The sequence below is a fragment of the Tasmannia lanceolata genome, unplaced genomic scaffold (assembly GCF_043159265.1).
Source record: "Tasmannia lanceolata isolate RefF3 unplaced genomic scaffold, GAP_Taslan_0.1 ptg000011l, whole genome shotgun sequence".
In the NCBI taxonomy this organism is placed as follows: Eukaryota; Viridiplantae; Streptophyta; class Magnoliopsida; order Canellales; family Winteraceae; genus Tasmannia; species Tasmannia lanceolata.
In genome coordinates, this window is record NW_027518688.1 from 27,722,314 (window position 1) to 27,745,674 (window position 23,361).

The window sequence follows — 23,361 nt, forward strand, 5'->3', positions numbered from 1 at the left end:
TGTTAAGGTCAAAGGTCAGGCAGGGCAAAATAATAAAGATGTGGAGGGCTTTGCCACCACGAAACATGCAATCCTCGTTTGGCATTTTATAAAAGAGAAAGTCCATTGATGTCCCGTAAGCAACTTCATGATCTTAAGGTGGGCATGCTTTTCTTCTATTCACTTATTCATATATAATATGCTAGTGGGTTATGAAAACCCAAGCCCATGGTAGGCACAGGAAAACTAGCTAGGCCTAAGACTTGAAAAGCCTATAGAAGTTCTTCCTTTTGTTTAATGAACTTCCCAAATTTATAAAATAATAATGAAGATGATGATGATGATGAGAAGAAGAAGAAGAAGAAGAAGAAGAAGATCATCTAGGTAATTTTGCAAAAGAAATTTTGCAACCCTTCTTTTTCAGAAGTGCCACTGATGGAATGAATTAAAGGTATTAAATGAAAAACTTAAAGTCAGCTATGAGTTGGCACTTCCCTAATTATTATTATTGTTATAGAATGATATCAATGCAAACATGTTTTGATAATCGGCACGAACACACCTTGTCATGTATGCTTTAACTAGTTGTCAAAAGGCTAAAAGCTACGAAAGCTGAATAAACATGGACAACAAGGTGAGTTAGAGCCAATTATCAATACTTGCTTTGCGCCGATACAATAGTCTAATAATAAGGGAGTGTCTAGGCAAGTTCTCAAATCCCATCTCCCAACCATTTTTTTAAGAGAGAAATGCCACTTATGCCATGACTTCAAGTTTTTCATTTAATATCCTTACATCATTGCATAGATGGCATTTCTCTTGTGAAAAAGAGGGGCCGTGAGCTCAATGGTGAGGCTTTGTTTCTCAACTTTGAGGTCACATGTTTGATCCCAGCTTACCTACCAAAAATCGCGTTTTTGAAGTTGCCTTGATACTTCCTAATAATGATGATGACGGTGATAATAGTAATATTATTCAAAGAAATTATATATTTCCTTATACAAATGATACTTAATTACTTATGTAAGAGTATTTTCGTACTTCCTTCTCCACTTTCGTCTTCATCAATAATTAATGTGGAGAATTATAGTGAACTAAACAGCTGTGGTGATTAGTAGCATCTGCACCGGCAATGCACAAGCAAGGTAGATAGGTGACGTCGCATTGGTGGGCTCAATGGTTAAGCTGGGTTTGAACCCACGACCTCAAGGTTGAGATACAAAGCCTCAACCAATTGATCTATAGGCCTAACCCCTCTCCACCTCCTTTCTTTGTGTTTTCCTGAAATAAAGTCACTTTCAGGAGAAGACAAACAAAAGGGAAAGGAAAAGCTGAGAAAGAGGTTTAAAAATATAATCCCCCTCCGTCGGTTAGAAACACAGCGTGCCCACATTGTTTGGATGATCCAAAGCATTCATCTGTTAGGGCTTCACATAGGTAGTGTGTGCCCAAAAAATCAGCTCCTTAGGATCATTCCAACCCTTCGAACTATGGAGGTAAAAAATGGATAGATTTGTAAAGGTTTATATCCGTCCATTTTAACCTCCACAAATTGAAGGGTTAGGATGATCCTATGGAGCTGATTTTTAATGCACAAACTATCTATGTGAGGGCCCATCAAATGAATGATTTCCATCACCCAAACAATATGGGGCCCAATATATTTTAAGCTGACTCGATCGAGTAGATACACCATTCTCTATTTTAAAAACCATTTTGCTTATGAGGTTACATACAGATACTTTTTAGAGGTATCCGAATGGGCCCTTAAGCTACTGAAGAAGCCAAATGTAGCTAGCCGTATCTAGAACCAAATCCGGTCAAAGTTACACAACATTAGAAATTTAAATATTAATAAAAAAAAATGAAGAATTAAAATCAGGAAGGGATGTGGAAATGAAGTTGCAGTCAACGTTTCTTCCCTTGTTTTGTGGGGACTTAAGCTCGAAATTCTCATCCCCAGGTTTTATGCTTTGAATTTAATGCATTCAAAGTAGGAGGCAAGTTGGAGCCTAGAACACTCCTTCTCTTCAACTATAGATAAGCTCTAGTAACTCCTAGTATTTTTAATATTCTTCATCTGCTACTCATAAGAATATAGTAGATTCTACTGTTTCATGCACTCATCTAAGGTCATTTGAAACTTTCTTCTGAGTTTCAATTACTCTTCTGACAACATTTCATGCGGAAGGAAATGACCCAATTGATGCACTTCATGAAACTGAAAGTATAGACATCTTTTGGAGCCCAAAAGCTAGTGCACTTCATAGCAAGGTCTGGAAAATGGTTTCGCTATCACTTTATATTTGCTCTCCTTTTGAATTCTTGGACAATTTTGGAGATTTTAAAAGCGTTTATGATCTTGTAAACATCATACACACTTCCAATCTGCAATTAATCACTAATTTTGCCAAAAACAAATAAAAATAAATCTGCATTTAGTTTTTCTCTTCTGTTATACGAAAGGTGACAGAGAAGTTCAGTATTTTAATCTAGTGCTGATCTTCTTCTTTTTTACCAAATTTATAAAAAATTAAAACAATCCTGTGATCTCTTCAGACGTTTTTGTTTTTGTTTTTGTCGTTGTTGTTTTCTTTTATGATCGAGAAAAAATCGCATCTAGATGTTGTCTAAACTATAAAAATGGAATAGATATTTTAATTTCTTCCAAGCGTGAAATGCATTAAATATTATATCACCAAAGCATTAGACACTTTTTCTTGGAATAATCTATTTTACGACTTACTCGACGTGGATATGAATCATAGGTGATTGCAGAATTTGATGTTAATATACAATATGAACACATCATTGTTATATTGATGTATTAATTAATCTTTAAGGAGTAAATAATCATTTCCTAGAATAGTTTATTTTGAAACTTAATACGTCGTGGGTCTAAAATTCAAAATCTCAACGCATTGATCAGGAAGGCCTCTCTTTCATTGACAACGCTGTAACGTGTTCCGGAAAAATGAAAAAGTTCAAGTGGCATTGTATTGAAGATTGAATATAAATTACTCTGCTCAATGATTTGCTTTTACAGGTCTCAAGAAAAACCTGGTTGGGGAAAAGAGTCAGAAATTTTAGACTTTGAAGATCTCCTATCCCACTTCTGCGAAAAATGGGAGACGAAAACTTTATTATGTGGACCTATGCAATCACAACATTATTCTTCATCATTTCCCTTGCAATAGTCCTGCAAAATCGAACGAAAAGGATCGGTAAAAGTACTTCTAAGTTGCCGCCAGGTGGGACTGGTTGGCCGTTAATCGGTGATAGTCTTGCTTGGTACTTCGCTGTTTCGAGTTCTCATCCACCTTCTTTTGTCCAAGATCAAGTTAAAAGGTATGTCAAAAGAACTAAAAAAGCATAGGAAAAGAGCTCATATAATTTCTCCTTCTTCCAATTGCGAAAATTTTCTTTAAATTTTTAGCTTTTTCTCAGGGTCACACCTGATTTCTTACACTTACGTAAATATATTAGTTGATAAATAGCTGATAATATATCATAAGAGATGAAAATTTGTCCTAATAGATATCTTATTGTTGCTACTAATTGAAAGTTTGGCCTAAATTTCGAGTCAGTCAACAAGTTAATTTTAAGCATCTCAATGCTTCTCTTTGCTGTGGAGTGCAATTTTGGGTGTTGATGGAGTTCCTTGACTAAACTAAATACTACTTTGGCAGGTTTGGAAGGATATTTTCCTGTAGATTGTTTGGAAAACAAGCCGTTGTTTCAGCAGATCCGACCTTTAATCGGTTTATCATGCAAAATGAGGGAAAGTTATTCCAATCATGTTATCCAAAGTCTTTCAGAGATTTGGTAGGGAAAAGTGGGTTGATCACCCTACAAGGAGAGCAACAGAAGAAACTTCATGGGATCGCTGTGAACATGATGAGGCTGGAGAAGCTCAAATTCCATTTCTTGAATGATATTCATACGGTAATGCTCCAAACATTGAATAACTTCCAGGACAACCAAGTCATTCTTCTTCAGGATGTTTGCAGGAAGGCAAGTAATAACTTTTTCCTTCCTCCCCTTCTGTGGAAAACTAACATTTCTCTCCATATCAATCAAACATTTCAATTATTTCATAATTCGGTTTTGTAACCTTTATTTGTGTGCAGGTGGCTATTAATCTGATGGTTAATCAATTACTAGGAGTATCAAGTGAGTCTGAAGTAAATGAGTTGGCAAGCTTGTTCTCTGATTTCGTTGATGGTTGCCTCTCTGTTCCAATCAAATTGCCTGGTTTTGCATATCACACTGCCATGAAGGTGATATGATCCTCAAGGCGTTTTTTTCCCTTCTTCTAGTTTTCTTCTTTCAAAGGTTGTTATAAATTAGGGAATTGCTAGCATCCGTCGCAAAAGGCATTTCGCGGCTGATCTGTCGCATGTCAGACCACCCACCTCGTGAATGGAGACAACAGCTTTTGTCTCCGTTCACGAGGTGACTGGTCTGAAATATGACAGACCAACTGCGAAATGCCTTTTGCGATGGACCCTAGCAAATCCCTATAAATTATGATTGGCAAGATGCTCTCAATAACTAGTCAGAAAAGTGGTTAATAGAGTATTGAAGTGGTTAATAACTAGTAAGGCATTTATTGGGGCCCATTTTTTCCTTGTGTATGCTTTCAAATCCGTTGATCCAAACTTTTGCCTTGTGTATGATCCTCAAGGCTTAAATTAATTAAATTTTTTTCTTCGTGCATGTGAATTAAAATCTTTAGAAAATTTAGAAATTGTTTCATTGTTTCTTAAACACTTATCTTGTAAAATTTATCAGGCAAGGGAAATTATCATTAGTAAGATCAACCGAACCATAGAGATTAGAAGGCAACGACCTGGATCAGAAGTAGGCAATGGTGTCCTTGGAAGATTACTGGAAGAAGAAAACTTGCCAAACGACGCAATTGCGGATTTCATCATCAACTTACTCTTTGCCGGAAATGAGACAACAGCTAAAACGATGCTTTTCGCCGTCTACTTCCTCACTCATTGTCCCATGGCACTGAAACAACTAGTGGTAAGAAGGCTAAAATATCATGTTTTCATGTGTTTTATTGTTTTTTTTTTCTAACTTCTACAAAATAAAATAAATGGGCTTTCAAATAATCATGAATGTAAAATACTCATGTACTCTACTACTTCCTCTTTTCCATCATTTCCATTATTCAAATAGGCGGAACATGATAGCTTAAGAAGCAATTGCAATGGCCACATGATTACCTGGGAGGATTACAAAGCTATGCCGTTCACTCAATGTGTACGCTCTCAAATCTTGTTTAAGTTGTTTAATTAAGTGGTAAAACTAGTAATTCTTAGTCTTAGGGTGCTAATTAAAGTGAAATTCCTAATTAATATAATAATCTGTTCAGGTTATCAATGAAACTCTTCGGATAGGAGGCATAGCAATATGGTTGATGAGAGAGGCAAAAGAAGATGTTGAATATCAAGGTAAATAGAGAAATCATATCCTGACTTCTTGTTTTACTAATGGAGCGCTTTGTTGAAGTAATAACACCAACTGTTAAAGTATAAAAGATTAAATAATGCCATCTCCAACAGCTTAACCTTTTGGAGTAAATTGGTAGTTTCACAGCAACTCTAACAGCTTAAGCTTCTGGAGTAATTGGTTGTTTCACGCGATATTAGAGCTATTGCCTCACAGCAGGTCCTAGGGTTCAAAACCCAACAAATCCTTGTAATTAAAAATCTGCATGCACGGCCAACCCAAAAAAAGAGGTGCCACACATGAGGGTATCGAAGCGTTGAAGTATGAATGATTAAATAATTCCAACTCTTAACAGCTCAAGCTTTTGGAGTAATTGGTTGTTTCACAAGCACCAAGTAGTAAGTTAAAAAAAAACATAATACAATTTAAATTTGTTTGTCAATATCATCTTTATAAAATTGAAGAAAATAATCTGATCTGTTCTTAATTTCTTATTTTGTGCTTTCCAGATTTTTTTATTCCAAAAGGGTGTTTCGTAGTTCCTTTTCTTTCAGCAGTCCACTTGGATGAAGGCTTTTACAAGGAAGCTCGGGATTTCAATCCCTGGAGATGGATGGATCCTGAGAACCAGGTTAGCTCCACAGTAACAAATCAATTTTCTTTGGCAGATTATCATGGCTTCAAAAAATCTAGAAAAAATGAAATGGGATCGTGAGTTCAAGTGCAAAGTAGAAGATGAAGAATCTGAGCTTTTGACCCATGTTTGCATCTAATTTGCTGACTTTATTCTATTTGAAGGAAAAGCGGAATTGGAGAAGTAGCCCATTTTATGCTCCCTTTGGAGGAGGTGCTAGATTTTGCCCAGGAGCTGAACTAGCTCGACTTCAAATTGCTCTTTTTCTACATTACTTTGTGACTAGATACAGGTTACTCTCTTCTTACGCATTTTTTCTTTATCTATCTAGCTTCTTGTGTTCGTAATATATTAGGTGCCTGACCAATACGCCAAAAGCTCCAGAGCTGGTGGAACGCATTAGAGTAGGCCCTTTAAACCTGTCCCATACCAGGTTGATTGGGTCATTTTGTGTTTTTGACTTTTTTCCTAATTGAGGGTCCATATGAATTTAACAACAATGCCATTTCTTTGCAAACAGATTTTGTGTTTTTTCTTTTCCTTCTTAATCGTGTTATATATACTACTATGGATGCATTGATCAGGTGGGAGCAACTCAAGGAGGATCGGATGTCCTTCTTTCCTTCAGCTCGACTAGTGAATGGATTCCAAATCCGCTTAACCAGGATTCCAGATGTGATTTCAACGAATTGAAATGATCATTTTTATAATAATCAATCTTGTATTTATCATGTATTTATATAGTATATACTACATTTTGTATATCATGATTAATATAGGAATAAAATGAGATTAATTAGCAATTAATCTTTGTAATGCCTCAATTAATCTTTTATGAAGAAATTAGACTCGTACTGGCATAATGTCAAGAATAAATGCTAGTGGGATTCGCCAATATCCTTTATTATTTATGGGGAAATGATATTTAAGCCCCTTTTATCACCAGGGACACCCATTTGCTAGTGTACTGTGCAATCAAAGCCTCTGGATTTTTCTGACATAAAGTACATGAGCCCCCTTTTTGCCATTGATACACTGACGCTGGGTGTCCCTGGTGATCAAAAGGGGCGTAAATATCACTTCCCTATTTATGTCTCAAACTCTATACCATGTATATTCCTATGACCTCTTATGATTACGATGTGGGCCCAAGTGAGCACCATGAACGGCTAGCTTGGGTCGTGCACTTAAGCATGTAATTGTGATTCTTTTGTAAAATGAAAATTTAAAATTTTTTGTGTTCAAGTAAACCTTTTTCCACCACGATTAGGAATGAGACATTATATAAGGTATTGGTTTTAGATTGCATCGTGTACTTTGGAAGCTTTGCTTAGAGTAGAAGCTCTTAGATTGCATTCATCAGTGGTCTTTGTTTTCGTCTATTTTATCCATTTACTTGTGTTTCTATCGTACCCAAGATCAACAGTAGATCACCTCTTTTCACAACTCCCTTGGTGTTTATGTCGAAAAAGAAAACCAACTTGGTGTTCAAGTGATCGGCCGGAGGGAAGTCTTGCGCTTTGGTCGTGTTGATAATTTGGTATCAAGTCTACCGATTTATGTAATAAAAAAGGAAAAAAGAAATATAGTTGGATTCATATAGGAATTCATTTATACAGTGAAAGTACAACCCACTAGGCATCTATTATTGAGTAAGGTCATCTTCTAAGGCAGAAGAAATGGAATTTAAAAGGCTAGTTAGACAAGATGGTGTTTCATACCAGCGTGGCGAGGTTAAAGATAGTCACGAGCAGGGGCAGAGCCAGGAATTTACACTTGCCTGCAATGATCATTTGGATGTGTGTGTGTAGGGGGGGAGGGGGCGCGTGGCATGCCCCCGCTCATGCTATATGTGCCTCTGGCCCTGGACACGAGGTTAATGAAATTCGCAACCAATATATTTGTGAGCTATGCTACCCTTCAATTTCCCTATCAAAGAAGTTACGACCAACCTTGATTTTCCAAACAACCTGGCCATCCATGGAATCGATAGAGTACATTTAAAATAGAATAATTTAAGTCCATTGATATGCCCATTTAATTTATAAAGGATCAATATTATCTAAAGAAATGAATCCTACTAGTGACATAGAAAAATGAGAAATATAAAGCAAATTATATGTCAAGAAGTAGGAAGCTTGATGGAATCCTAATGTACAAGGCCTAATTTATGTTTTGATGTAGGATTAGTGACCCTTTCTAAATTACTGAGAAAATTCCCCTCTACCCTTAACAATGTTGTCAAAATCCTTGATGGATAGTGAAAGTGTTGGAGGTTCCACACGAAAGCAACATCGGAAAAGTAAAGAGATGTGGACGAGCTTCTAAAGGCTTGGGCACCCTCCCCTTAACAGCTAGCTTGTAAGGGTGAGTTCTACCCAGGTCCCAACAAGTGGTATCGAAGCTGAGGCATGGTAACGGCAGTGTACCCTTGAGGATGGAGAAAATCCCTCTGGGAAGATATCGGTAACCCCGGTGTACCCTCGAGGACGGAGAAAATCCCTTGGGGAAGATCTCGTAATTCCCACGATGCTCCCGCGTGGAGGGGTGAGATTGTCCTCGCTCCTTCCGCATCAAGGGGAGATTGTTAGGGGTTCCACACGAAAGCAAAGATCCCACATCGGAAAAGTAAACGATGTGATGGGCGTATAAGGGCTTGGACACCCTCCCTTTAACGGATTAGCTTTTAAGAATGAGTTCTACCCAAGTCCCAACACAAAGTGGGTGTTGGTTTGTTTATCCTAAGCAAATAGATGAGAGAAAGAACATAGGTAGATGGTGACGTTAAGGAAGCGACAATAGTGCTAAAGATAGGATCGATGCTAACCCATCCATGTAGAGTGTTTCTATAATGGGGTTTTCCATTTTTTGTATATTTATTTACAAACATGGGTTTCCCTCTATGCATTCTTGTATCACTATATAAAAAACCTCACACTACATGAGAAAGTTGTGAGAGCGGGAGGGAACTTCCAAAGTTACAAGGTCTCCAACTTTACATGATATCACATCCATCGTATAAGCTCTTCTCATACAAGGGGTGCAATGCAAGTCATGGTGGTTGGATCGGGTTGAGGCCTGGAAATGTAAGAAAAATTGGAGAAAACCCAATACAATCTTAGGTGTCTTGAGATTATATTTATAGACACCATAACATGTAGTTCACATAAAACACATATAAAGCATGTGCTTAACTACCTAAGCTATTTAGATTTAATATTCGAAAAAACACATGACTAAAAACTAACTGTTTCTAACATCCTATAATCCAACGGTAGATCTTTTCAGATTGGATCTGATATATTATAGCATGCCGCCTCACATGCATGTAGATTGAAAATAAACATACGTTTGATTACAATAAAATATCCCCCAAATGTAATTAAATCCACCAATTGATACACTACTAATAATGAATCTCTTCTGATGATAGTGACCGGCTATTGTCGGATGTCCCCTGAATATAGTCTAAGGATTCTGGTTGCCAAAGAAAATGTTGCTTGTAAGATAAGTAGCGAAGAGCCTCGATGGGCTTGGTGGAACTCGAGCCTCCATGGGTCGACTTTGGATGCTGATCCTAAAGGAAAGTAGTTACTACTTACTATTGGTGGGCCTTAATAGGCATAATGCGTGCCTCGATGAGCTTGGAGCCTTGGATGATCGGTTTTAGTATTGATTCACATAGAATCTTTAATTAATCACCTCGAGACCGAGGCACCTCAACTGAGTAGACAAAATATTTGGGTAAAATTAAGTATCTCAACTGTTGGGTTCGGGTTCATGACCCCACCAGACCCAAACATGCACACCTCGTGTCGATGACTCCACCAGAGCTGAAATTGGATTAAACCTGTTGGGTTGGGGTTGGACCCAAACAGTAGCACATGACAGAAATTAGGGCAGGTATGTACTGCGCAATATATCCTTTTAATAGAGGAAAATCCGATATCGTTTTTATTATATTGCCGGGAGTAAACTCTTGGGTTCACAGTTTACTAGTTAGGTTTTGTTCATCCCCAGGGCTAAAGTTTCCATAGTGGAGTTCTCTAAATAATTAGGGTTTTGTTTCCGTTATTTGAATGGAGGCTTTGATGTGAGTTACGCGGCACCGATCGATGGCAGGAAGAGAAGTTCGAGAATACACCAATCTCACCGACCCCAAAGGTTATCTGTGTCTTCCTTTTGGGGTTTTTCAATGGTTTTTGAATTTTTATGTGTGTCGTCTTGATTTCCGAATCAGAATGTGAAATGGCAACCACCCAATATTTATTAAAAGTTTCGTCTTTTATTTTGTTTCTCCTTTTTCCTATCTCTCTCTTTCTTGACTGTTGAATTGATTTCTTGATTTCATAGGAAATGATACACAAAAAGGAATTTAAATTATTACCTTTTTTTCCTTCTGTGCTTTCATGATCATCACTGTAATTGATGTTTAGCCCTGACTTTCAGATAAGAAATGGGGAAAAGGAAAGGACAAGATCGACGACGAGGACGTCACTTTTCATCGTATGGTAGCGAAGGTTAGCGAATCGGCCCTCATATTTGTCTCTCTTTCATGTTTCTTCGTCTTAAGCGGAAATCTTAAAAGGAAAAAAAAAGGAGATTTTTTTTATTTTTTATTTAAAGGGTTCTTCTAAGATCTTTAGATGCAGTTGGATGTGGAAATCAGAAATTCAGATATTTTTTTGTAGTTTATCTATCTCATTGAGCAGCTGATTTGAAAGCTGCTAATTGGTGGTTTTCTGGAGAGTAGTTTTGGTGATAGAATTGATTATATTAAAATATATTCATTGCTGTATGTCTTCATTGGGTCAGCTAGACCTATTATTATCCATAAGACATTGGATTATTTCTCCAGCAAATTACCTTTCTGGATTTCCCTTTAGAGGATTTTTGTTGATTGTTTAGCTTTCTCGAAGGTATAATAAGTCTAGTTTGATGTGGGCCCAAATGCATCTCAACTTGAATCTGTTTTGTGTACTGGATCAAGATTTTAAAGCTTACAATTGTATTCGATTTTGAGCACTCTATCTATGGAGTTATTGCTCTGGGTTTTAGTGAAACCAATTCCCCTTTAGTGATGTTTAAATCTAATCAATTCGATTTAGTGAGTTTGTCAGTCTTCATTTGAGTTTTTAGAGTGTTCCTTTCTCAATAGATTCTTCCTCTTTTGTCTTTCAATAATTCGTAAATTGAACTGATGAAAATAACTGTTCATACTTCTGATTGCTATCTATTTGGAAGGGACATCACATTATCAAAAGTAGAAAGTAGTCCGCCAAACAAAGCATAGAGAAAAGCAAAGAATTTTAGTAGGCAGGCAATAAATTGAAAGCTGATTGACAGTTTTTTGGACCTTATCACATAAAGGCATGACACAATTTAATCAACATCACTTAGTACGGTTTATAGATACCACACCCTTTGAATGGAAAGCTTACTCATAGATGATGTTACTAATCCAAATGGATATGCTTTTGTGCTTATTGATTAGTCATTAAAAGGGGGAGGGGTTAGCTTAGAACTGGTAGTTCCAAGGAGGGAATTATCTGAGGGTGTTGCTCTGGTTTCTATATTCTCTCAATAATATTAGGCCTATCTGAAAAAGGCCCTTGAGCCATTTAAAAAACAGTCTAGAGGATGATGGAATTGCAGTCACCTGCTACTATTCTGTGCGTGGATTCTCTTTTAATTTCACAGATTGCTAATATAATACTAGGCATCAAGAGACTAGAGAAAGATCTCTATGATAGGGTGATTGTGGAGGGTGACTCCAAAAAATGTAATTAAGTGGTTATCGGGTTCGGCAGTTCCTCCATGGAGATTCTTATCTTATTTTGGGAGATTTCTGACTTCATTGAAGGTTCTTCCATTGTTTTTAAACATGTTAAGAGATCTGCAAATTGTGATGCAGATTCCCTAGCTAGGTATGGGGAGTAGGTCGGGTTTGGAATGGTTTGACTTCCTACCTCCCTGACTTTGTATTTTATTTCTGTATGTGTTTTTGCTTTTCCTTGTTCTATTGAGGACCTCCTCCGTTCTCGCTTTATTATTAATATATCCTACCATTTCAAAAAAAAATAAAAAAATACTAAGTATAAAGCTTCATTAGCGGTGGATTCCCAACAACAAAGACATCATCAGTATGTCTGTATACTCCCAACACTGCTCTTAGAGAAGTTAATCCTTAGGCCAGAAACCAGTCCATAGCATCCCAGAAGTGGTTTCTGATTGTACGCTTGCTTAATACACCAAAGAGATTAAAGAGCAAGGGGTCTTCAGCAAATTGGAGGTGAGTAGTGTCGAGGCATGAATTACCAGCCTTTAATCCTTCCCCATCAGATAGTCTAAAAATTCCTAGCCAACCATGTTTATGGTTTTCTAAAATCTATCTTACACAATGTTTCCACTTTACTAGATTTGTAGTTTGAATCTATAGGGGCCTAAGGCATGGGAACTGAGTCTTCGTCCAAAATTGGACTGAATCTGATTGTCCCGTTCTACAGGCATCGTTGTCCATTTTGATGAATCGGGGGAAGCATCCATATTCTACTCATTTCAAATACTTCAATAGGAGGTCTAAAACGCACTACGCTTGTGCCTATATTATATCTGAATGTGTAGTGTGGAATTGTGGATTCGTTTAAAGGTGATAGCAGATATGGATAAAGGTGAAATGAAATGAAGGTTTTTGCGTGGTTCCATTGAACTTATCTTGTTCTCTCTTTGTTGTTCTCCATAAATAAGGGATAAAAATTGAAGGAGCCAAGTTTTGGCAGTACGTTTCCGGTCTTCTATTCTTAGAATGACACTTTTTTTTTAAAAAAAAAGTGTATTATTTAGTACTTTTGAGTGATTTCCTGATAACATGCCCTGACAGGGATCTTGGCTTTTCCTTCCGGGCGGTTGATTCAAGCAGATGCAGGACGTTGCTGGAGAACGTGGTGGTTACCTTCACGGACGAGGCGGTACTTGCTTCTCTCTGTCTCTCTCATAATGTTTCTTTCTATCAGGTTCTTGAAGTTTGGCATGATTTACATGCAGCTCTGGACAGTGATGATTTGCTCTATCTCAAGGAACAGATGGAAGCTGAGGAGGATGCTGAACGCCTTCTGCGGCGTACAGAGAAGCGGGCATTTGCTGCATTTAAGATATCCTTATGGCCTTTACCATTCAAAAAAAAAAAAAAAAAAAAACAGAAAGATATCTTTGTGGCCTTCTCAGGTTCTATGTATTCTAAAAGTAGCTGTTGTTCTGATCTTTTTGTTCAAAATTATCTCATTTTCCTTAATTATCAAATACAAAGCAGCAAGTTTAGCAGATTCATCGCCTGCATCACTGCCCTTGCCACTTCGTGTTGAACCCAAGACAAAAAGTGGGATTAGGTACAGATTATCTTTTATTTTATTTTTTCTACTTTTTCCCATTTGTTTCCCTAACTTAATCTTTTGGGCTTCCATCATTTCCTCTCAATATGTCATGTTTGTAATTTGTGGAAGTGAAGACAACAAGACCTCTTAAAGAACATTGTGGAAATCAGACCAAAGCGACACAGAGTTTCAAGCCCATCTGGTGGGAATACGTCAAGCCCAATTTTGCCTGCTCCAACTCCGATGAATGGGAAAAGTGAGCACACATCAGTGAAAGTGCTCTCTTCTGCAATGCCGAGCAATGCCGAAGAAATGGAGACCAAACCAGAGAATGTTGTTAGAAGCTTACTAGGCTTGACTTATGGAAGTTCAGATGAAGATGATTAGGAGCAAGTGGTATGGTTCTCTTCAACATTATATCTTTAGCCGTGTATCGTTTGTTCTTATAAAGAAATGCATGGGGAAAGCCCTTGGTACAAATAGCTTTTCAGTTTTGATAACAAATCAGATGAATCTCTCTAGCCACTTTTAGGAAACTATAACAGTTATAGAATAATACTATGTTATTTTCTTGTCTTTCTGTCATTAACATGAAACTTGAAACTGTTCCTTCTGAACATCAATATATGGTGTTGAAATCAAATGAAAAACTAGTACTTTGGATCTTGTCCTTTTGCTACTGGACACTCTTAGTATAGACACCAATCAGCATCTAGATCTTGTGGAGCAACGAAGAGCACCTGAAGATCTTGTAAATGATCTCACAGCTTTGGCGTCTCCAACAACAAACCTCTGTTGTCGGTTATAATTAGGCCGCACTGACCCACTATAACCTGTTTGTTCGAATTGAGCTCCGTTAATGAAAATATCGTTCACAGACCTCCAATTCCATGATCTGCCAGACCCTTCGCCGCCAAATCTCCATGTTACCTGCGTATTTCATAAACCACGTGAATGAAACCTCGCAATATTTCCCCATAAACACAATTTGAATGAAACCTTGCGTCTTAGGACATGTTACCTTGTTCGTTTGTTCGTTTAAGATTATGACAACTGATTGTGACTGCCAAACCTATTATAGGACTCAAAATCACGTTTAAATTTGGGTCCAATAACCAGATTGGCACTCGCCATCAGTTGCCATAATCTTAAACGAACAAGTCCTAAGACGCTCTAATCCTATTTGCTAAAAATTGTACATGAATAATATGATTCACAAAAAAAATACAAAGGATTAAAGTTGGTTTTCTCTATTCACTAAAAAATGTACATGAAAAATAGGATTTACCAAAAAACAGAATGGTTTAGAGTTTCTTGATTGTTAATGGTTTTAAAGTTGGCTCTCTTAGATGGATTGAAAACATGGAGTTAATGTATATTCTAAACATGTATATTCTAAACAGAGACAATTGTTTTGAACTATATACACATGCATAATTAGAACACACAAACTAAGGAATTCTAAAGCAGAAACTTACCGATTTGCTGCCAGATTTTGGAGCTATGAAAAGATTCGCTTGGCTTTTGATGCTGGGATTCATGCTCCCGCCAATGGCATAATCCCCCCATCCTTGGTAGAAATTGTTTGCGATGTGAGCATACCCATGTCTGACCCTGCAATTTTTTTCATTGTGTGTTCTAGTGAATTAGATTGCAACTCTTCATTTTTTTTTTCGTTACTCATTACTTGTTCATGACCTTATAGTTTATATTTCGGAAGTGTGTTAACCAGGCTTTATCAAAACATGGGTGTGAATATCATAACCTATAGATTATATAAACTGAAACAAAGAGGAGCTAAAGCTTGAGTACTTTTCACTGAACACAGGTCTGGGAGGAAACGTAATTGAAAGAAGTCTGTATTCGGACCTCCTTCGAGATATAGCATTTTGGAAGCTCCTATTTAAGCTCTCTGGAAATGCAAATGGGTAGGAGAAAGATTTGGATATTAGAGATGTTAATTACCTTGGCATGCGCTGAATGCAATTTGGACCGAAATGGTTAAAGATGACAGTTACCCTCATCCTCTTGTCTCTTACATACCCATCGTCGTGGCCCAGAAGCATCACCTTATCATGGTCTCTAAACCAGTTGTTCGAGATTGTCACATCTGTTGACCCGCGTGTAACATCCAAAAGCCCGTCCTGGCATCGGTAAAGGGTGTTATGATCAATCCAAACCTTTGTAGCTTTGACAAGAGCGATTGCGTCTCCTCCTGAAGTCCCCAGTTCCATCATCTTTGATCCTGGGCCGATCACCGGACCAGGAATTGGCTTCTGGCAGTGGTGGATCCGGAGGCCATGAATAATCACATCCCTCACCTGCTTAACATCCAAAATCCATATTAACAAGTGATTTTATTTTTGAAAAGAGGCTATTTTTTTAAAACTAATTTAGTCATGAAGAGCTAGAATACCCTGTAGAGCATGAGGCATGCGCCGCGAGCAATGTGAACATTGGCACCACGCCCATCAATGGCTGTGAAGCTACTAACGAGAAGCGGCTTCTTGAGCTTTATTTGCATGTCCCTTCGGAATGTTATCCACACCTTTCCCCTAATCAAAGTTGCACCGTAGCGCAACGTCCCTTGACGAGGCTTTATTGGGTCGTCACTAGGGTCTGTGACAGTGTAATGTCGCACGCCCCTTCCCATGTTGTTTGTCATCTTCCCGGCGAATCCCACTGAGCATGTAGCCAGTTGTTGCCTATTCCTGGCCCAATTTGGGCTCCTTCGCCAACATCGGTCGATCACATTCATGCCGGAGCTCCTCCTTGTCCTTGTAGCGAGGCCAGTGTTACACAAGAGGACGAGGAGGAGAGAAAAGGCTAAATGCCTAGAGATGTGGATGGAGGCAGGAACAGAGGCCATTGTTGGTGTTGATGAACTGAGATTGGATGTGAATTAGGAGATGAGATGGGTGTTTGTATTTATAGGGGAAGTTGATGGGAGTAGTGCTCGAATTAGCTCCAATGGTAAAAAGGGGAGTGTTTGTTTGTGAAGTTGGGAGGTTTTTAGATAAGTTAGAGGGTGGGTGGGAGGTTTCGGTTTGTTTTTTCAGTGGGAGGGTGGGAGATTTTTTTGTGAGGGAGGCTGAGAGTTCTAATTTAAGAGTGAACCCAAATTTAGTGGGAAAATTTAGCGGGATCGTTGGAAGGTTATCCTAACTGTCTCCTCATCTAACTAACACGTACAGATATAGTGAGTTGCAAAATTGCAACCCTGTTTCTAAAGTTTCATAGCTGATGACAGGAGGATAGTTACAAAGCTGTGATTAACAGAAAATTTGTTGGAGAAACCATACAAATTCATGAAAATATAAAAAACGTGAGATTTTTCAACAAAAAAATCATGAATTTTATGAATTAAATGTTTTTTGTTATTATAAATTTGGGTATATTTAGTTAGGTTAAGAACATTATTTTTTTTTAAATTCAGAATTCCCATATTGCGATGTGAGTCATTAGATTTCTATTTTTTGGGAAACTTTTCATTGAAAGGGTTTCTTAATTAATCATCTAATTTTATTTTTTTTGAAAGGTAACCATAATTTTATTCTGAAAATAGAGAGGGACAAGATGTCCCCACAGGTGTTACAATGATCAACAATACACCAAAGGACCCAGGGGTAATTATAACCCAATGTCCGTAGTTACAATGCGTGTCGGTGAGATATCAACCCCTTCCTTAGGCGTGAGAGTTTGCCGATCTCATCCTGTGCCCAATCTGAGGTTTGATGATCCGGATAAGATCCTGAATAGCCTCCAGCGTACAGTACAATCTCCACGGGCCAGGCGACCTTCCAAGAGCCCACCCAATTGCATTGGCCGAATCACCTTCGACCATGAGGGGCCCTAGGTTGTTAGATGTGACCCATTTTAGACCAAAGAGGAGAGCCTTTGCCTCAGCCTCATTGGCATCGCAAACACCAACAGAACCAGAGAAAGACAGAATGGAGTGGCTCGAGGAGTCCCTGATATGACCCCAATACTGGCTCTTCCAGGATTTCCGATAGAACTTCGTCAGAATTTAGTTTAAACCATCCATCCGGGGGAGGAACCCAACATGGGGTGATGCTCCAAGACCGCCTTCGTTCCGAAATGATGACGATCCAATTTCGCAGGGCAACTCCGATAGGATACGGTACACAAGCACGACAGTGAGGCCATGAAATAAGGGATATGCGAATGTCCAGAACGTGATGCTGCCATGTTCTGGATTTATTGTGGAAAATTCGACAGTTCCTCTCTCTCCAAAGATGCCAAATAACCGCGAAAGGAAGGGCTTTCCACATGCTTTGCCCGATGCAGCCATTAAATGCGCCAACCCAGTGAAGTATAATAGAAGATATCGGCAGTGAAGTATAATTAATCATCTAATTTGATCAATGCAAAATGCACTGCTCACAAGTACTCGCATTTTTGTTTACAGATTTGATGTCAAACTAGAAGTTGAGGCGAATCAAAGAATGTCATTTAGTGTGCAACCTTCAAGTCTCATTGCAAGAAAAACACACATTCATCAAGGAAACAAACTCCATCGCGTTCTCCTTTCCGTTGTTATTTTTAACCCTTTAGCGACGGATTTAGTCCATCACCGATGAATGTGTCTTGTAGTGTGTGATGGTCCGTGGAGGTTTGGAAACTACATCAGAGAGATTACTAATCCGCGTGAAAGAAGAAATGGTCCTCCAAGTCCTTCAAGAACATTTTCAAAAAATAAATAACTGTTGGATTTTTGTCTTGTTTCCCACATTACGTGGGTTTCTCCTTGTGCTGGTTAGCTAGTGTAACTGGAATTGTTATGGAGCATAGTACTTATTTGGAATTGTAGGAGAGAAAGAGGAGAGTGAGTCTAGGGGTCTACTAGTTGGACTAGAACTGGTATTAGACTTGGAGAAATTCTATGTAGTGGGAGAAAATAGAGAATTTTCTTCTTGGAGTTTTTTTTTTTTGTGGTGAGAAATTAAGAGGGGATCTTCTTTCCTCTTTGTTTGTTTGTATGATCTTGGCTTAAGAAAACAAGGGAAAGGGTTGCGGTTTTCGGTTTTGGGATAAATCATTGTAATCTTGTTTTATTGTTTTCATTTTTTTATTTTTTGAAGAAATTATCACTATATTCAATGAATAAATAAGAGATTACAGATTCACATCAATGGGGAGAGTAGCCCCATAGAAAAAAAAGTCCCTCAAAGCACCTGATTTAGCAAGGCGACCCGCTAAGTCATTTGCACTTCTAGGAACATGAACAAAAAAGAGGAAGCTATCGTTAAGCATAGAACTACTCTCATCCAAAAACTAATTAACTAGTCTCCATAGACCAATGCTCATGCCCTTAACCCAAGAGATGACATTCGATGAATCCCCTTCTACTTCCTATAGAGAAATACGGATTTCACAACACCGGAAATTCCTCTTCTCAAATAGTGAAACCAAAGTTTACACTAGCCCAAGATGAACAACCAATTAGAAGAAGAACAATGCCCAAAAAAGATATGCTTCAATGTATAATAGAAAGAACAACACTACAAGATAAACAACAATAAAAAGAAGAAGCTTCAAGAGGAAAGCTTGCACACAAGAGAGCTTGAATGGAGCTTCAATGGAGGTCTAGGTTGTGGAGAATCTCTACCAAAATGAAGTTTATGAGAATAGGCTTAGTCAAGGAAAGTAAAGAGAAGATAGCTTAGGTAAGTGGTAGTGGATATGGGAAAGTGGTGTCTTAAATGCTTAGGGAAGTAGTGGGTTTGGAGTTCCAAGTAAAGGTTTGAATTTGAAATAGGTAGGTAGGGGGAAAAGATGGAGCAAACATGTGTGGCTCACACATGTGCAAGCTAGGCAAAAGGACCAACATGCCCATGGACACAAAAGTACATATTTGCCCTCACTACAACACTCAAAATAAAAATAAAATAAAGCTTCCCAAAAAATACACTTTAAAATTTAACACTTCCAACTTGCCTTCCATTTGATTTCTACATAAGCTCATGCCGACATGAAGCGTACGAACCTCTGCTTCAGTACAGTCCGTTGTTCCAACTGGCCTAGAGAAAATGTAGATGATAGAACCATTGCTATCTCTAAAAACTCCTCCGATTCCCCAAGAGAGCAACCATCGACATTGAGCTTGGAAACATTAGGTGGAGGGGGATCCACCTTGCTATCCTCTTTTCCTTTGGAATGGAACCCACCAATATCGTCGTCCAATTCCTTAAAATGCGATCCATAGAATAACCCGCCAAAACAGTGATTTCTGGGGCTGTTTTATTGTTTTCTCATAGGAAAAGATTGTGTTCCCATCATTATACATAGGCATCTTGGCCAAAACACAAAATCTTGGTGTGTGCATCTTTTGGTGTGTTCCTTTCTGTTACTCTGCGAGTGATCATTTCCATTTTTTCCTGTCAAATATTTCTACAAAGCCATCTAGTGTAAAGGTTTTTTTCAATAGGGCTTCATGAATCGCTCGCTTCTTGTCGCAGATTTAATATCCAAGAATTACTATCCTATTAGTAGCAAAAAAATTAAATTAACAGATGGAGTTTCTAACTAGTGAACAATCTTTCATTATTATATTTGTGAGAGTAAAAAAGAAACATGGGAATTTAAACCACAGCATGTGATAGAGATAGCTGAATAGTAAATGAATAACCTTTTCCAATACATGACAGAAAATCTGTTTACCCTCTAAACTCACTAATCTGCATCCCTAACTATTCCTAACACATGCACATATATATTGCTACTTGGAAACCTTTGATCCTAAATACCTCATTAAGAAACACAGTCATTTATTAACCTCAATTCTCTGAGTGAATTCCCTTGGAGATGTCCATTTGGGTGGACATAGAGATAGAAAAACATAGTCTTCACCACTTTCTTCCGGCGAGAAACGACTCCACGACCATTGCTCATCTTGCTAGTACAGTCCATAGGATTGGTTGGATTTAAGACCAAAGCTGGGGCGGCAGATGAACGCTCCTGCGCGAAAATGCAGTTTTTACAATTGGGTGATAGGAGGCCATAGGTCTTGTACTTGTCCTCCACACCCATGATCAGCATTGACACGCCCCTCTTCACGGGATTTTGGAACTCCGGCCGGTATGTTTGTCCCAACACACTTTGAACCTTCTCAGAGAGGTTGAAGAACCTGAATTGCACCTAAGTGAGTGAAACAGTCGTCCGAAGGTATCTGATAGCTGTGAATGCGGTCGTCGACCTTGCGGTGCGCTCCACTGCCAATGGGCTATCTGGGGCGGCCCACGTCGAGAGATGGCCTTGGTTAATTAATGAAAATTGGCGCACCATCATATATAGGTGAGAAGAAGCTGGTCCACATTGTCCTCCCATTTGGAAACCTTGTTAGCGGCCAAGGTTAAGGTGTGGGAATCAAACATGATACCCAAGGCTTGGATCCATGTGCAATCACGTGCTCTTCCTTTGGGTCGACATCCAATGAAGCGAGCATTGATCTGGAGGTTTGAGTCGGACAATCCTATGAACCTTGGGTCATAACAGACGGCTTCGATCCCATCACAATTGGGTTTTCGATCTGCCACAACATGCTTATGTTAATTACAGATTTATGTTAGGTAATTTCAATATGTAATTGATAACAAGAGCAACAGACACAAAAAAGAGAAGGTCATCCTTAAAAAAAATCTTCTTTTCAGAATGTGTGTGAGAGAGAGAAAGAGAGGGAGGGGGGGGGGGGGGGGCGGGGGCGAGCTACGTAGTTGTACTCTTGCAAACTGCTTCACATTTGGGAGAATTGCAGTCTATAAAGCAATCTTTGCCTTTGGGGTTAGCTGGCATGAATTGTTTGCACTGTTCTGGGCAGGAAATATGCTTATTGTAGCATTTGGTGTTATCTATGTTGCACAAGAATGATTCTGGAGGAATTTGCTTCCCTGCAACCTGGAAACGTGGCGGTGCGGCTGGTCCTAGAGTTGGTGGCGACGGATTTCCGTAAAGATCAGCATTGGTCTGAACCAAGGAAAGGGTGAAGAAGACAAGGGCGAGCAAAGGAGTGTGAGTATTCATGGTCACCAACACAAGCGAACACACAACTCAACTCAACTCAGCTCAAATCACTTGCCAAGGGATGAACAAAAACATTACTCAACTGCTCTTTTTATAGATTTCATTGATCGTAGATAAGACCTTCTCTAACTAAATATAATCAAACTCTCTTAATTGTGGTCGGTCATAGCTTCTCAACTCTGTTAATTGTGGTCGGTCATAGCTTCTTAACTCTCTTCTTTCTTTATATCTTCCAAACACCGAGATGAGTTTCCGAAGCATCACTGTGTGTGTGTCTGTGTGTGGTGATGCTACATTTATACTACTGCTACTAGTACAAAGCACGTTCAATGCACGTGAACTGGAAGATACCCCTCCCATTGAGATTTTATATTTTAAGTTCTCCATGATTACGCTTTTGATTTTGTTAGATGAGGCTGTAAGAGGCAGTGATAACCTTGAGAATTTAATGATCATAACGTGATACCAATGAGTAATTTTGAATTTTAGACTAGGATATTGAAATTTCATATTGAGTAATCACCTCCAAAGAGCCCCCCGATTTACCATTTTTCTATTAGTTGGTATGGCCCACCATACACATAACCGTATTGATCAACATTGGGTCACAGGAAAAATGTGTGTAATCAAGATATGATCTGGTGGGCCATGAAGCGGTCCACATTTTCCCGGTCCCATGCTAAGGTTCTGTTCATTTAAGATTATGGCAACCGATTGCCAATGATAAACTAATTATTGGACTCAAATTTAAACACAATTTTGAGTCCAATAATTGGTTAGGCACTTACAATCGGAGGGGCTAGGATCATCCAATCAAGGTGGGGTCAGCGGAGTTGGACTAGGCTTGTGTTTGCCACTCGGACCAGCAGACCCGATCACGCACAAGTGGTACGTTTGGATTTTTAGGGAAAAAAAACCTAATGATAGATAACCTTTTTAGCAATTTTCTATTGTTATTAGATAAATGACAAGCTACGTTAGCCACGCTCGTAGCTCTCTACTTGTCTATAAAATTTCCCTTTTGTATGGGGTTGTATGTGTTGACCCTTAATCAATCTGCGCCCTTTGTTTCTCTCGAGCAAAATTTAGCTGTTTTGAATCAAAGTGTTGAGTCATTGTAAAAAGACACGCGGAATAAAAGCTCATGAAAACTTGAGCTTTCAGAAACAGATCTCCAGCCACAAAGCGCTGGTCGTTTTACAGACTTTCTATTCAGGGTCACAGCCATGAAGGAAACGTATACCTTTTTATGAAAGAAATAAAGCCCAAGTTTCCTCATGAAAATGTGCCTTCTCTGTCTTTCCTTTTCCTTCAAATGGAAAAATGTTATGAATAGTAGAGTTATCTCCCGTGCATGACGGAGAGGTAAAATGTTTTGACCATAGAAGTGTTTTAACATCACTTTTACAACTTCCACGTTGGGTGGTGTAGAAGAAAATGGTTGTCATCATCTTTTCTGAAAAATCTGCATTTCCATTTTCTTTTAGTAGTCTTTTCTTGGAATGAAAATTTCCATTTCAATTTTTAGGTGTTAGAGAAAATGGAAGGTGGGAAAAGAAATGCAAATGAGATGCTTCAAGGTGCGTAGTCGCTTTCCTTAAGATGATATTGGCCAGCACCAATTGTGTGCGATGGGAACTACGAATTCACCTCCAAGATACAATGAAGCCCGCTGACTTTTTCACCAAATGTTTGATGACGTTTTGCACTAAACGGAATCAAACCCCGAATGCACCTTTAGAGTAAACAATTATTTGAGACTTCTGCAGAATAACAGTACACTAAAATGAAATTTCTAAAAAGAATGTAAAGAACAAGTTTGAAAGGCTATGAAATTTCTCAAAATGGCTTCCCAACGATGTAATTTCGAATTTT

At 38.5% G+C, this 23,361-nt stretch overlaps 3 protein-coding genes across 3 annotated transcripts; 2 read left to right on the top strand and 1 right to left on the bottom strand.

Moving 5' to 3' along the window:
- Positions 1–2,920: 2,920 nt before the first annotated feature.
- LOC143886902 (Cytochrome P450 superfamily protein) lies at positions 2,921–6,906 on the top strand. Its single transcript, XM_077391074.1, has 9 exons — positions 2,921–3,327; positions 3,669–3,993; positions 4,110–4,259; positions 4,774–5,013; positions 5,170–5,253; positions 5,366–5,444; positions 5,952–6,073; positions 6,241–6,368; positions 6,661–6,906. Exons 1-9 carry the CDS (start codon positions 3,104–3,106, stop codon positions 6,767–6,769), a joined length of 1,461 nt encoding a protein of 486 aa, XP_077247189.1. The 5' UTR covers positions 2,921–3,103; the 3' UTR covers positions 6,770–6,906.
- Positions 6,907–10,010: 3,104 nt separating this feature from the next.
- LOC143886904 (ankyrin repeat protein) lies at positions 10,011–14,112 on the top strand. The gene is made up of 6 exons (XM_077391076.1): positions 10,011–10,240; positions 10,526–10,596; positions 12,996–13,044; positions 13,121–13,227; positions 13,379–13,461; positions 13,581–14,112. The coding sequence occupies exons 1-6, from the start codon at positions 10,192–10,194 to the stop codon at positions 13,831–13,833; spliced, it is 612 nt and encodes a 203-aa protein (XP_077247191.1). The 5' UTR covers positions 10,011–10,191; the 3' UTR covers positions 13,834–14,112.
- Positions 13,530–16,545, bottom strand: LOC143886903 (putative pectate lyase 4). The gene is made up of 4 exons (XM_077391075.1): positions 15,863–16,545; positions 15,412–15,767; positions 14,925–15,060; positions 13,530–14,376 (listed from the first exon to the last, which is right to left on the bottom strand). Exons 1-4 carry the CDS (start codon positions 16,313–16,315, stop codon positions 14,152–14,154), a joined length of 1,170 nt encoding a protein of 389 aa, XP_077247190.1. The 5' UTR covers positions 16,316–16,545; the 3' UTR covers positions 13,530–14,151.
- Between the last annotated feature and the right edge of the window lie 6,816 nt (positions 16,546–23,361).

Coding starts and splice junctions, on each gene's coding strand:
- LOC143886902 (XM_077391074.1), top strand. CDS start 3,104: ATGGGAGACGAAAACTTTATTATGTGGACCTATGCAATCACAACATTA. Junction 5,014..5,169: donor TGGCACTGAAACAACTAGTG/GTAAGAAGGCTA, acceptor TTATTCAAATAG/GCGGAACATGATAGCTTAAG. Junction 5,254..5,365: donor CTATGCCGTTCACTCAATGT/GTACGCTCTCAA, acceptor TAATCTGTTCAG/GTTATCAATGAAACTCTTCG.
- LOC143886904 (XM_077391076.1), top strand. CDS start 10,192: ATGGCAGGAAGAGAAGTTCGAGAATACACCAATCTCACCGACCCCAAA. Junction 10,597..12,995: donor TTCATCGTATGGTAGCGAAG/GTTAGCGAATCG, acceptor TGATTCAAGCAG/ATGCAGGACGTTGCTGGAGA. Junction 13,228..13,378: donor GGGCATTTGCTGCATTTAAG/ATATCCTTATGG, acceptor ATTATCAAATAC/AAAGCAGCAAGTTTAGCAGA.
- LOC143886903 (XM_077391075.1), bottom strand. CDS start 16,315: ATGGCCTCTGTTCCTGCCTCCATCCACATCTCTAGGCATTTAGCCTTT. Junction 15,061..15,411: donor TGCATTCAGCGCATGCCAAG/GTAATTAACATC, acceptor AAAAAATTGCAG/GGTCAGACATGGGTATGCTC. Junction 14,377..14,924: donor CAAAATCTGGCAGCAAATCG/GTAAGTTTCTGC, acceptor TGAAATACGCAG/GTAACATGGAGATTTGGCGG.